Here is a 14,709-nt window from a genome sequence, read left to right on the forward strand (position 1 = left end):
GGCTCTTGAAGCACTGACTCCAGCTGCAGTCCACTCTTTGTGAATCCCCCCAAATTCTTGAATGAGCTTTGTTTCACCTTTTTCTACTACATTTTTCCTTCCATTTAACTTTCCATTAATGTGCTTGGATACAGCAGTCTGTGAACAGCAGCTTCTTTAGCGATGACCTTTCTTACCCTCCATGTGCAGGGTGTCAATGATCGTCTTCTGGACAACTGTCAAGTCAGCAGTCTTCCCCCATGATTGTGTAGCCTTAACCAGACTGAGACGCCATTTAAAGGCTCAGGGAACCTTTACAGGTGTTTGGATTTAATGAGCTGATTAGAGTGTGACACCACGAGTCTCTAATATTGCACTTTTTTGCAATATTCTAATTTTCTGAGATACTGAATTTTGGGTTTTCATTAGCTGTAAGCCATAATCATCAAGAAATAATCAAAAGAAATAAACCCTTGAAAAATATCAGTGTGTGATGAATCGATATATGTATTTTGCATTGAATTACTTAAATAAATCAACTTTTTAATAATACTCTAATTTATTGAGATGCATAAACAGACAGACAGACAGACAGACAGACAGACAGACAGACAGACAGACAGACAGATAGATAGATAGATAGATAGATAGATAGATAGATAGATAGATAGATAGATAGATAGATAGATAGATAGATAGATAGATAGATTGATTCCTTATTGTCATTGCACAGGGTATTGATTGTCAGTCCGTATGCTGTATAAAGATTAAAATTATATAATAAGGTATTTAAAAATCTAAAAATAATTGAGCCGTTAAAATATTAAGGTATTGCACATTCAAAGTCTTTATGCAGGTTGTGGTTGGGAAAAAACGCGGTAGGAGTCTGTGAAGTGTATAAACGTAAGTGTGTGTAGTGCAATATTTCTGAGCGTTCACTGATGGTGTTTCTTGGTGTTCAGTTCTCTAATGGCTCTGGGGGGTAAAAACTGTTCCTGAGTCCATGCGACAGGGTCACATAAGGCCGAGGGTCATTGCTGCACATATGGAGCGAAGGCCGGCCTGTGTGGTCCGATCAAACAGACGAGCTTCTGAAGAAGTTAATGCCTGATACTCTCAACCTAATTTCTGAAGAAGTTATGCCTGAATTTCTCAGTAGTTTCATCCCCCTGGTGTTTTCTAGCCACAATGGCCAGATCTTTTGTAAACTGTTTGACACAGGGGTAAGCACTAGATGGAGCAGTGTGATCTCTCAGCTCTGGGCTCTCAGCACAGTTTCTCCTGTTTCAGGTGTTGCTGTTTGATCCCTTCCCGTTGCCGTACAGGAATTTATGACGTCACTAGTTTGCCCAGCAGCCTGTAAACCAGTGTTGCTCAGTGGAGCGCTGGATCATCTCGGCGGTGTCAGGATTGATCGCGTTTCAGTGCGTGTCCGGTCTCAGTGATGTGCCGCTCGGACATTCTTCCCATCTGGAACAGCATGTGAGCTTCGGTTTTGGAGGCGACCAGCGAGTAAATGGACGAACAAGAAGGTAATAAAACGAAAAATCGACCCTCATCGACGAGGGCGCGTACAATCGAAACGCTCCCGGTATTGATCTCTACTTGGTGTTAGGATGCGTCTGTGTTTGTGTTGTTTTTGTTTATTTACACTGATGTAAATAAACATGTTTAGTATTTGCTGGACAGGCAACATTTTTGTTGCATACCATGAATACGCGATCTAACCGATTTGACAGATTTAAGATCTACTTCTTACGTCATTACTCTAATTTACATATTTACGCCACTTAGGCGCGTATTCATAGTTTAATCTTTTGGTCATTCATAATTCTTGCTGCAACTCTTCATTCATCCAAACTAGAAGGGTATTGGACTATTCCTTGTTGCTGGAACATACACATTTCTGCCACTTCAGTCTGTAGAAATAATCGTCCATGATGTATAAGTGGTATTTAACATAAAAAGTAAATATGATGCAGCTTTAAATCAAGTCGGAAGATACATGTTTAAGGGACAAAGGATACCAATAGGGGTGCAGGTGATAAGCATCATATCGAAATACCTTTGTACTACAGGAAGCGTGTCATTATGATGTGTTAACTATTTGCAGCCAAAACAATAGTTGGGAAAATAATGGGAAAATGTCTGCAATCAATGGATACAAAAATGGTAAAAAAAAAAAAAGGGTAATGATAATGCTAAAAAGAATAATTATTTTTTTTAAAGATTAAATTAATCTGCTTCTACAATTCAAAACCTTGGGAACTACATATTATATAATAAGTATGTATTATTTTTTTTTTTATAAATAAATAAAATAAATAAAACATACTTTTATAATATGATTATATTGCCATATTGCTAAGCTCCAGCTACAACCCTAGTGACAAACCCAAACCCTTCTCCTGAGATTGTATGTATATGTATTTAAACATGGTGTATAGACAATAAGCCTTGACATTGAACTCATACATTTAAGGAAATGGTCTTTCAAAACATAGGACAAAGCAGGAAATGCAAGTGAATGGAAATAGGTGCTTTAGTGGGGATGTGCTCTCTCTCTCTCTCTCTCTCTCTCTCTCTCTCTCTCTCTCTCTCTGTCTCTCTCTGTCTCTCTCTATCTCTCTCTCTCTCTCTTTCTCTCTCTCTTTCTCTCTCTCTCTCTCTCTCTCTCTCTCTCTCTCTCTCTCTCTCTCTCTCTCTCTCTCTCTCTTTCTCTCTCTCTCCCCCCCCAGTTACCTAAAAATACCAGAGACACTAAATGGAACCAGATTTTAGACTTTGTTGGCTTCATAGTCAATTATCAGTACAGGATTACCTTACACAGACTGAACCAAGGACATGGAGTGTAGATGATTATTGTTATATCCTCCTGGAAGTAGTTGTGAATGCTATGCTGTATATATTCAAATCATTTGCTCTTGTGTAGTTATTAAGGCTAAAAAGTGATCACACTAGCAAGTACACAGACTTATAATACATTTGGAGAATTAAATCAGTTCTGATCATGTGGGATCCTGTATTATTATTTAATATGAGACAAAACCTCACAGTCTGACTGAAAAACAGTAGTCACTGATGTACATACATTCGAATGTTTACCAGTGTTTTCCTGTACACCAGATCCAGGTGACAGCGTGTGCGCTGGATGCAGAGGCAGGATTCAGGATGCTTTTCATGTCAAACTGTACAAAGACTTCTGGCACAACGCTTGTTTTCGGTAAGTCTTTATCCTATGCACACAAGACAAATGTTACATGATGTGGAATTACTGGGTCTTTTCCCCTTATGTTTGTATTTTGTATTTTGGAGAAAGCTGTGTCAGGGGATTGTTCACTATATGACAGGGACATACCCTTTCACACATGCGTTCAACTGGTATATCAGCTGGAATGTAAGGTATTCCTCCTAAAATAGACATACCAGAAAAGCCTATTTACTTTTTGCTCACTCGAGCGTGGCACAAATATTGATCTGGAAATGGAAAAATGAATCGTAATACTAAGCGATACAGTGAAGGCCGCCAAGTTGGCAGAGTTGAGGCATGGAGATATGTGGCTTTATTTCCATTTCATGTTAATTTCATTGGCAGGATGATGGCAAGTCTGAGCTGTTTTGCTGCATTTTTGCATTCAGGTTCTGAGGGAGCGCCAGTGTGCATAAGCCTGGGAGGAACCAAGGCCTGGAAGCTCCTTTTAGTCGAGTGCTGTACCTAAATACTTTATACTTCCTCGCATAGTTAGCTGTGCGTGTGAATTTCGTGCAGTAGAGCTTTTCGTGCAGTAGAGCTTTTGTTCCTGAACTTTCGACACGCACGACTCAGTTTTATTTAAAATGACGGTATTAAGTTTTAAAATTTTACAGAATCGCATTAAATCCATTTAATGCATTATTATAATATGGTAAAAATTATATGAATATAATAATTCTTATAATGAGGTTTTATCAATTTCACACTTGTGTTATCATTTCCCTCCCTGATTCGATATCAGTTATATTCATGGACGAGTGCATGATATTTATACCTCAAGTATGAATTTAATGCTGATACAGAAGTGTGTGTGTATTTGTGTGTGTGTGTAGCTGAGATAAAACGACTAAATCATCCATGCACGATCCTGATTCGCTCTACCTGACTTCTCATCTTGCACTCTGTTATTTCTTATGCTCATTTTTCTGTTTTCAGGTTTAATCATTTATAGAATTAAGTGATTTTCTAGCACATTGTTCTCAGTGACTGGGGGCAAAGTCTTTCAAAGGCTAAAATGAACTGCAGAATTGCAGTACTGGTACAGTGTAGTAGCCACATGAAGGAAAAAGAAATGTTGGGGCATCAATTCTACTCTGTTTCTTATATGTATAATGAAAAACAAAAGCAAAGCGGGCTAAAGTACAAGTTTGTGTATGTGTATGTGTGTGTTTTGTGCATATGGTCATGACTAATCGGTCGAATCAGTTACAGATTGCATTTATGAAAGTTCAAAAGCCAAAGACATTTTGTGGATTTAAAGCAAACGAACTTCTAGTAGTTTGGCATTTATAATGTTTGTTTTTATATATAATTTTTTATACTACTAACAAATTATTTGGTTAAACAGTTGAGTACATAAGTCAAAGTCCAATCTTAATGACTGTTACCATGTCCTAGTTGTCTGTCCCAGAAGATCTGGTTTGTGCATTTCAGAAACTGCTGATCTTCGACACGCCATTTGGCGAATGCCCTTATCCAGAGTGACTTACAAAGTGCTTTGAAGTCTCTATTTATAAATACATTCTAATACTGGTTCATTAGGACACAGACTAAGAACACCATCTGTCTACAGCTCTGTTGGGCAAGAAATTCGTTATAAAAAAAAAAAAAAAATGCTGATTTAAGAACTGTGCCTGAAAGAGAGAGGTCATTGTACATAGATTGAAGATTGCTAGTGACTCAGATGATTGAACACCAACTGGAAGTTTGTTTCACCACCTTAATGCCAGAACAGAGAAGAGTCTAGAATCCATGGTTGAGGATCGGAGGGAGCTTGGTAAGATAATTGGTAAGAGTTAGGGGGTGCTGGTCCATTTTTGGCTTTGTAGGCAAGCATCATTTTTTTTTAAATCTCAATATTGGAAGATACAGAAAGCCAATGGAGGGAACATAGCAGTGGGGAACAAGCTGTATGGCTGCAATTGTAGTGGTAAATTGTCTTTCAAAAGCAGACTTAAACTGATGAGCGATTGAAGAGTGGCCTTTTAGGGACAAAACAAACAAGTTCTCGATGTTATGAAGGACAAATCAACACCAGCGTGTTAGATTAGCAATGAGAGAAGTCAATTGATTGTCAATGGTAACGCCAAGGTTGTATGCTGTGACTGATGGTGAGATCAGAGAGGTGTCCATAGAGATTTTAAGATCTTCCTGTGGAGATAAATCGCATGGAGTGAAAAGCAATACATCCCATGGTTTTTATACTCAACAGTATCTTTACATCAATAAAGTTTTTCACAGAATGGTGCAAAAAACATCCAGTGAATAACAAGATGTTTTCAACTACAGAACTACTAATGTGAGGGGTCAGAGCTGGTTGAGTTCCAGTAGCGTTTTTTATTTCTCTTTTTATGAAATGGTTTTTCGAATATTAAAAAAAAATATTTTTCCCACCACAAATTTGTGAATGTCACTAGCCAGTGTTCTGTCTGATTAATATCTGATATAGTCTGAACCTCTGGTACTTTGTTTTTGTTTAACATCAAAAATTACATCAAACAACAACGATTTTCTTTTGGCACACAAATAACAACGAACCTGAGCGACATGCAGAGAATTTTATACAGGACTCAGAACTGAAACTGATGTCAGCTTGTTATTGTGTCTATTTGAAATCTCTGTAAATGCAGAACCCGAAATTGCATTTCAGACTGAAAAATCCCATTCTAAATCTAAAATAAAATAAACTAAAAGTTTTTTGTCTTTAGGAGAGATAAAGGCCGGTATTTGGGAATTCCTTTTGCAAATGATTGTTATTTGGATATCCTGTTGCACAATTCTTGTTTTCCAGGTTAAGTAGAAAAATAAATGAACTACTGGTAATGTTGAAAGACTGGTGCCTGAATTTAAGCAGGCATTATATAATCCGATCATGCTATTATTATTATTATTATTATTATTATTATTATTATTTGGCCTGGCTAAAAACACTTTATAGAAGGAAAGTCATATTTGTTAATAAACAAAGCCAACAATCTCCTGTACGAATACACAAGATTGTAATGATTTCCTAGGGCAGGTAGGGACCTCTCTACACAGTGTTGTGCAGACTACTGAGACATTCCTAGACGGCTATTCAGCGTTCCTCCAGACACACACACACACACACACACACACACACACACGCACACACTCGCACACACTCACACGCCTGCTGTTACTCCCGCTTCTGAAAAAGCGAGTCTGTCTGTGCCCCATCTAATGTCTCTTTGTGATTAGAGGAAAAGAGTGAAACCATGGGCCTCGGTGGCTGCTATTTAAGTGCGGTTATGGGAGGGACAGGAATGCTCCCTGCTTGCCTGCTAATTGTGTTCGGCTTCCCTTTTCATATAGGTCCGCTTTGCAGTTAGGACGTCATGTTGTGTGTGAGATTTGTCCTCCCACTCTGGCAGCGGGAGTTTGCGGTTTAAGCGTATAATAAGTGCAATATTTAGACTTGGATGCATAGGCAGCATGCGGTCTGGTGTGTTGCACCGTTGGCCTTGGTAGCACAGTAGAAATAGCTCGAAATATAGAAATAATGAAGAGAAATGGATCGATTAGCATTGTCCACTCATTGACATCACATTTGAAAGTGAAACTTCCCAATGGTTCAAATGCTGCTAGGTGTAAGACTTCCGAGATTTTGTGATACTTATGATAATTGCTTGTGATAACAAGACTGATCTTTTGGTCAGTGTTGATAATGCTATAACAATATTGACTGGTCCTGCCTGACACGTTCAACATTCTTTCCCTTTTGGTGAGCAGAGCTTTCACTGAAGGGGGGCCCAAGTTAACATACCAAATAGAGCTTTCATCATTGATCGTCCTCTTACAGACACTGGATGCAGATGAATTAATTGACAACAAAGAAATCTACGTTTAGGAGCTCTAATGCAAAATAAACTGTAATCTTTTTTCCAGGCTTACAGGCACAAGATTGCTGTTAGTGTGGATGAATTCAGACAATCAGCCAAAAAAAAGTGTGTGGGGGAGTTTATTTCTTGATGCCTATAACATACTTTGAGATTTCAGCTGTTTCAAATGTTATATTATTTTTATTTAAATTAAAAAAAAAACCGATAACTGTGGTATAAAAGATTACTGCATTTTCTTTAAAATTTTATGACAGCAATAACATTTTAACTGTTAAGAAGATCAGTAAGAAAAGATTAACACCCTGAAACTGAGTTTCAGTACAGTGACCAGGGTCATACAGAGGTTTCCTCTGAGACGGGTTCCACTCGGAACAGGCCTCACAAGGGTCGATCAGAGAAGTTAAGTCCATGTGCTGTGGGTCAGGTGCAGAAGCGGCTTCAAAAAACAGATGCATGATTGCTGCCAGCATTGCTTTAGAGGTTGCAGAAACGGAAGGTCCGCTTGTCAGTGCTCAGACTATACCACACGGCAACAAGTCGGTTTGCTGGCCGTCGTCCCAGAAGGAAGCCTCTTCCTAAGCTGGCTCACAAGAAATCCTGCAAACAGTTTGCTGAAGGCAACCTGTCCTAGAGCATGATTTACTGGAACCATGTCATGTGGTCTAATGAGACTAATAATAAGTCCAGCATGTGTGGTGACGTTCTGGTGAGGACAACCAGGAAAATTGTGCCTTGCCTACAGTCAAGCATGGTGGTGGTAGCATCATGGTCTAGGACAGATGTCTAGATGACATCTGCCTTGCTGAGAAGGCTAAAGGTGAAGTGGAGTGACCAAGTATGTCTCCAGACTTTAATCCTGTTGAGCACCTGTGGGAATCCTCAAGCAGAAGGTGGAGAAGCACCATGTGTCTAACATCCAGCAGCTCTGTGATGTCATTAGGGAGGAGTAAAAGAGGATCCCGGCAACAACCTGTGCAGCTCTGGTGAATTCCATGCCCAGGAGGTTCAAGGCAGTGCTGGATAACAATAGTGCTCCCACAAAATATTTACTCTTTGGACACATTTTTGACATTAGGGTGTATTTTCTGTTATTTTCAGAGGACAGTAAATCTGTATTTCTATACAAGCTGCGCATTGACAACTATTGACAAATATATATTCAAGTTTCAATTCTATAATATTGTCCCTTGAGAGGATCTACTAAAATGGTTTCTGAAATGTGAAGGGTGTACTCACTTTTGTGAAATACTCTGTTGCATTTTACTGAGAAATTGAAAGACTTTTTGAAGGCTGCTGAAAAACAGGCTCGGTTTGAGAAGCTACCAGCTGCCAAAACCCATTCTGAAAAACCGCACATCAGACCGTCTTTACCAGATGTGGCAAGTGGTGGTAAATAGAAACAGTTTTTGAATGACCTGTACGAATGCTACGTCAAGGAATATGCTGAAGAAAATAATAACCACAAAATACGAGAGTCGAGGATTCTACAGTTCTCTGGTGTAAAATGCTGTCACTCTTGAACTTAGAGATTATGTATTTGTGTGTGTGCATGTGTAAGAAATTTGCTTCATTCATAAGGGTTTTTGTAGGTAGCCATCAGTAGTGGACGAGGTAAACAAACCATGTAGTTGAGTTAAAGTAGAGATAAACTCTAAAATATTACTCCCATTAAAGTCAAAGTGCTCCCTTTAAACTTTCACTTATGTGCCTGTCCAAAGTACTGATTTATTGACACAGTAATGATATATCCAAAGTACTATGATTTATTATGGCTATAATGTTCCTAATATCATTTTCGTCATAAGACTTTTACTTAATTAACTCAGTTTATGTGAAAAGACTCTTTTACTCTTAACACACTGATCTATTATCAGATTATCAGATTGCTCGGCATCGTAAGAAAAAATTATTATTTTTTTTACGCACGACGATGCCAAAAGATAAACTCCCGAGAGAAATAGTTGTGAAAGGAAGGAGGAAGACAGTGAACTTTCTTGGTAGGCTACTGTTTAGATACAAGCCGTTGTAACGCGTTGAGTCTGGGTGAAGGGAGAGCTCGCTAACTCCAGTTACAACAGAAATCATATAAGCACAGACAGGTTTCCAAAACTCGTGCTTTTTTATTTTTTTTGGCAACAGCGTTACGGGTTAGTCAAAGAAACTTAGAAATGAGCATCAGAAAATAATAAGAACATAATCCTCGTCTTGAACACACGCAGTAATACTGGAAAAATGCAGTGGCAGGATATTCCCAAAATACCGCTATGCTCCTTTCGTTAAAGCCTGTGTAAAGTACATTAGTGTAGACTGTGCGGCTTATAGACAGATGCGGCTTATTTATGTTCAAAATATTTGTAAATTCAGTTGGTGCGGCTTATATATGGGTGCGCTTTATAGTCCGGAAATGACGATACTTAAATACTTAACAAATCATGCAAATAGAGCCACTGGTTTTGTGGCGAGTTTAAGTCAGGAGTTTCTTCTATAATTTTTTTTTCAAGTACCAATCAAAACAAGTTTAAAACAGAGCGCTCGCTCGACCCTGATTGGCAGATTGCTGCGTGCTTGACCAATTATCTACTCATTTTAAAAGAAAAAGAATCAGAATACTTTATTTATCCCAAAAAATAAGAAATATAGATAAATATACATATTAATGAATATATTACGAGAAATAAAAGTGTAGCAGCACGAAATGGAATTTGTAGCAGCAAACATTAAACCGATCCGTGGTGCAAAAAAGCTTGGGGACCACTGCAGTAAAGTACAGATACACAAAAGATACTTCCGTACAGTAACATTACATTTATTTTGTTATTGTCCACCCCTGGTAGCCATAGATAATCGTTTTTTCTCACCCACTTAGTAATACAGTTTTTTCTCTGGAGACTTAAGGTTGCCTAATAATGAGACTTGGGCATGGTGATTTAAGATTCAGATTTGATTGTTAGGCAAGCATGCTATTTTCTATACTGTAAAATAGAACTGTTTGTTCTGCATTGTTTGCTGTGCAATGTGGCACGGCACGAACGCCTTTGGTTTTTTTTTTGCATAAACCTTGCTACTCACTGCCCTCCTATTCTCTGGGTGTGAACCGCAAGTGCTGAAAGAGATGACAAAAGGAAAGTCACTGACAGTGATTCAGGTTGGCATGTTGAATAAGCAGCGAAAGCCTTACTGAAGGAGTTTTGCTTGACTTGTCTATTCCATGTGGGTGTCATGAAACACACAGCAGAAATCTGGACCTGAAATAGGACCTTTCCTGACACCCTACCTTTGGATGGTGTTTTCTTTGATTGAAGAGCACTCGGTGAAGCTCGGGATGGTTCCACCTGAACAGCCTGAAGATCCAGGAGGATACGTGGAAGGTTAAACTCAAGAAGCACAAAAGACCAATCTGAACTGTAATCAATATAAACAGTATAATCCATAGGGGCCACAAGTTTTTACTATGAAGGGCCAAAAATCTAATTTGATGAATGTTGCAATCAAAAATTATAATAAAAGTTAAGTTGCCATGGTTCCTCTGATTTATGATTTCATATTTAAAAATTATAGCTCCCTCATTACAGATACACTTTAACGGTTCAATTTTGCAATGGGGAAATGCAAGTTTGTAATCTATTTAATTCTGTAAAGCTGTTTTGGGACAATGTCCATTGTTAAAAGTGCCATTCGGATAAAAGGGAACTGAATTTCTTCTGGCATTGAGGTGAAAGTTTATCATGAGTATGTGTGTACACCTGGACGACCTCTGTGACTGACACCCAAATGTTTGCTCGCAAACGTCATTGAGCTTAAGACTGTGTGTGAGAAAATGATTAACAAATCCTTAAATACACGTGTTCCCAGATGTTACCATGACATCACTTCACAAATGGGTTGCCAGAAACACGAGTTGATTAATCCTGTAGACTTACAGTTCAGTTGAGTAATTCAATTCTACATTTAAAATCAATAAAAGTCTTATCCTTAAATAAAGCCTGTGTGTGTGTGTGTGTGTGTGTGTGTGTGTGTGTGTGTGTGTGTGTGTGTGTGTATATGTATGTATATATATATATATATATATATATATGTGTATGTAATGGTACACTTTTCAATAAAACTATTATCTAGGCCCTTAAAACTAGAACTAAATGAGACCCCCAAAACCTGTAGGAGAAAAGTAGAGCAAGTTTGTTTCAGGATGCTTGGAATTAATTATTATGCACTAGGATTCATAAAACACCTTATGAAATTTTAAAAGCAAAGTCTCATGGGTAATATTGATTTATGATTGATTTAATTGGGTTTGTTTAAAAAATGCAACAGTATTAACAAACCAAGCAAGAAGAGACAAAAACCCCCCAACAAAACAATAAATTAAATAAATCTTTAAATAACATTGAATGGCACAGAAGATGTTTATGCTTTGCAGGTCCGTAGTTCGATTCCGAGCTCGTCTTCCTCTCTGTGCGGAGTTTCTTCTTATCGCTCTTAACTTGCATAGGCTTCCTCTGGGTTCTTCAGATTGCTCAATGCAATTTAAATAAAGGTGTGTGTGCACGTATTGCCCAAAGATTGAATAGTGTTTTATTCGGAGTATATTACTGTATATCCACAGTGACCGTGACCAGCATTATTCTGTTCCAATTTAATTCTGTAAATACATTTTTCTTGGTGTATTGATGTTGCGCTGTACTTGGAATGCGTTCGCACAGGCGATTTTTAGCGGATTTGATTTGCAGTCATGTGAAATGCAAATCCTGTCTGCAAAGTGTTTTTTTGTTTTTTTTGCAGTTATTAATTCGGGTTTTTTTGGGTTTTTTTTAGATTTACAGATCCAAATTTTATAAATATTCTTTTATATGTTTGTTGATTTAAAATGTTACAAGGAATCCTTTTTTTTTTAAAGGAGGATTTTCCACCTATCATTGCAACTTTAAAAAAAAAAAAAAAAAAAAGGCATGGCCAGTTTCGTCTATCAATTGACAGGCAGTCTTGGTTGAATCAGGGCTCTGTTCTCACCTCTACCACTTTGGGCGTCCCTCCAAGAGCATTATGTAAACAAAAATGTATACCTTCATACACATGTAGAGGAGCAAAGAGTTTGCTCCGGATCAATGCGTAGACCCTGGAGCTGTGAGGAGGCAATATTATAGCAGCATACCATCTGGCCTCCAAACAATCAGATCAATAATGCAGCAGGCTCCAGTGTTTATCTGATCACACACTCTGTCTCATTGTGCAGATGTGCTTTGTATTGTGCTCCAGAAGCCGAGCTTGTGATCTCTACATTCCTCTCTACGGAGGCACTGATCAGGCGATCAGCCAATAGCCCAGGCGCTCGGTGGACAATCCCACAGCTGCTCAGGCTGCGTCTTACTAATGTGATCCTTATCAAAGCAGACTTTTATTTTCCATCCTGCTTCCCTGCCACTGAACACAACCAGATCTTTAACAGCACTTTTATTTATAGCAAGTTCTCTCATTCTTTTTCTTGATCTATTTTTGAAGTCTTTGTTTTCCTACTTTCTCTTCTCTTTGGGGAAAAAAAAGAAAGTTTTTCCTTTTTGTTTTACCTGAATCCTTAAGTTTCCCCCGAGCACTTTGTTCCAGACACAACGAATTTCCTCTTCTGGCTGAATCAGTCAACTCGCGGAATTCAGATCGCAAGTGCAAGCGAGACCCGAATTACTCATAAAATGACTTGAAGTGTGCAAATAGAGCTTTGAAATGCCTGGAATTAAAGATTGCATGTGTCAGGACCCAAAAGAAAGCCATGTGGCTCGTTTCCTGTTTGCAGGCCAGCTTTCACGGCAGAATGAGGCGTAATCAAGAAGATGGATTGCGCTCGAGCCCGTGAATGGTTTCTGTCTGTTTTCGAACTGTTAGCTGCTAGAAAATCTTTTTCGACACCGAACCAAAACACTGAGCGTGTTTTTTTCGTTCTTTTTTTTTTCCTCGTTTATTTATTTTTTTCCCCTCAACGTTTTGGTCCAGTGTCGAAAAAGTTTTCCTAGCAGCTAACAGTTATGGGAGGTTCTGATTGACGTGTCTATTTTTCTAACAGTGACTGAACATTTGCGCTGTTATTGTTTTGCAGCAGCAGCTCGAGCAGCTAAGTGAAAAATCCTGTTTGGCTCCAGGTGTTTCCAGTTCCCTTGGTATGCAGGGAATTTAGGTAGTAGAAGATATTTGCACATGTTGCATTTGTCCGATTCAACGTAATTGGCGCTAACAGGAGTGGTATAATTGATCTCGGGTTATAGGCGGAACTTTTCTTCCGAGTCGTTTCTGAAGACGGATGATGCACAGCAGCAGTTCACAGCGGCGAGTCTGTTTTTTTGCGCGGAGGGTAAACGTAAACCGCGCCGTGACTGGATAATTACATCCGACCGTCCGTGTTTCGAGTTAGTTTCGATTAAACGCAGATGCAGATTTGCACAAGTACTCGCAGAACATTTTCACTGACAAATTGTTCAGATTGAAATTCAGAGGGTCTCTTAAACATTATTTCCCTCAAAGGCAACCCATTTAGAGGTCCCCTGAGGTGACGCATGCACAAACTTTTGCTCAAAAACCAATTTGTGACAAATCTTTCTGAGCAAGTTGTTGCACGCTGATCAGGAGTCTTGTATTTCCCATACAAATGTTCTTTCATAATTACCGCAATAAGGTGCTAACCCTAACCCTAACCCCTTACTGTGCAGTTTAACTAGTTAGCCCCCTTTAATTAAGTCAACTTTCCCAGAAGCAATGTCATAGCTAAAGGGAACATTATGGTGTTCCAGCGTAACCCCCCAGCCGTGGGATTGCCAAAGGGAGAAGGTGTATGATATTCCTTTATGACTAGCTTTGGCTTGGGGCCCAAATTCCTTTAAATGCTTCAGACTCCATTCAGTGTGCCCCCTGTGTTTTCAGTGGGTGGGCTTGTGTATGTGTGTGTGTGTGTGTGTGTGTGTGTGTGTGTGTGTGTGTGTGTGTGTGTGTGTGTGTGTGTGTGTGTGTGTGTGTGTGTGAGAGCGAGAGAGAGAAGTATGTCTGTTTCTACACATGAGTTCAAGGTTGTTTTTTTTCCCTCTTTGAAACCAAACTCCAGGATTTTCGAGTGTGTCCTCACAATCACCTAATATTCCTCCTGCTTTTTTTTATTCTCAACATGTCATTTTATCCCTCTTAACCTTTTTAATTGTATTTTTGCCCAATTCCAGCATTTTTAAACCATGTCTCATTGAATGTCCCATTGAATGTCTTTTCAAACATTTGGGCAGCTTCCATTGCAAGAATGACTCCTGAATATGGACTGTGGATATGGACAGTGCACATGGTACAGTCATAAAAAGAATTTCACAACTTATTGTGATTATATTTATATTAAGTTTGTAATCTTGCGTACCAGTATAGATTTATTCATTGCTAGAGACTTTTGTACGTCGCTCTGGATAAGCGTCTGCTAAATGCCGCAAATGTAAATGTCGTACTTTTGATGAATGTGTATGCGACAAATAAAATTTGATTTGCTATCGTTATGAAGGTCATATGTGCCCAAACTGGCTTTGTTTGGCTGTAATTTAAAATAGTTTCGATTAGGGGGAAACGGCGCATGTGTGATGTGGCAAACAGAGTTCAGGGGTT

General features: G+C 38.8%; 1 protein-coding gene across 2 annotated transcripts in view; it reads left to right on the forward strand.

The window, feature by feature from the left end:
* Nucleotides 1–1,244: 1,244 nt before the first annotated feature.
* Nucleotides 1,245–14,709, forward strand: part of limk2 (LIM domain kinase 2) — a 41,797-nt gene continuing 28,332 nt past the window's right edge. Inside the window, exons 1-2 of one of the 2 annotated variants that reach the window (XM_083526954.1) lie at nt 1,245–1,511; nt 3,106–3,202. In XM_083526954.1, coding sequence (XP_083383080.1) covers nt 1,496–1,511; nt 3,106–3,202 — 113 coding nt within the window. In that variant the 5' untranslated portion in view covers nt 1,245–1,495. Of the gene's footprint in view, nt 1,512–3,087; nt 3,203–14,709 lie in introns of both variants that reach the window. The other variant, XM_083526953.1, reaches the window with a different exon arrangement.

This window comes from Silurus aristotelis, assembly GCF_946808225.1.
Source record: "Silurus aristotelis genome assembly, chromosome: 23".
NCBI classification, from domain to species: domain Eukaryota; kingdom Metazoa; phylum Chordata; class Actinopteri; order Siluriformes; family Siluridae; genus Silurus; species Silurus aristotelis.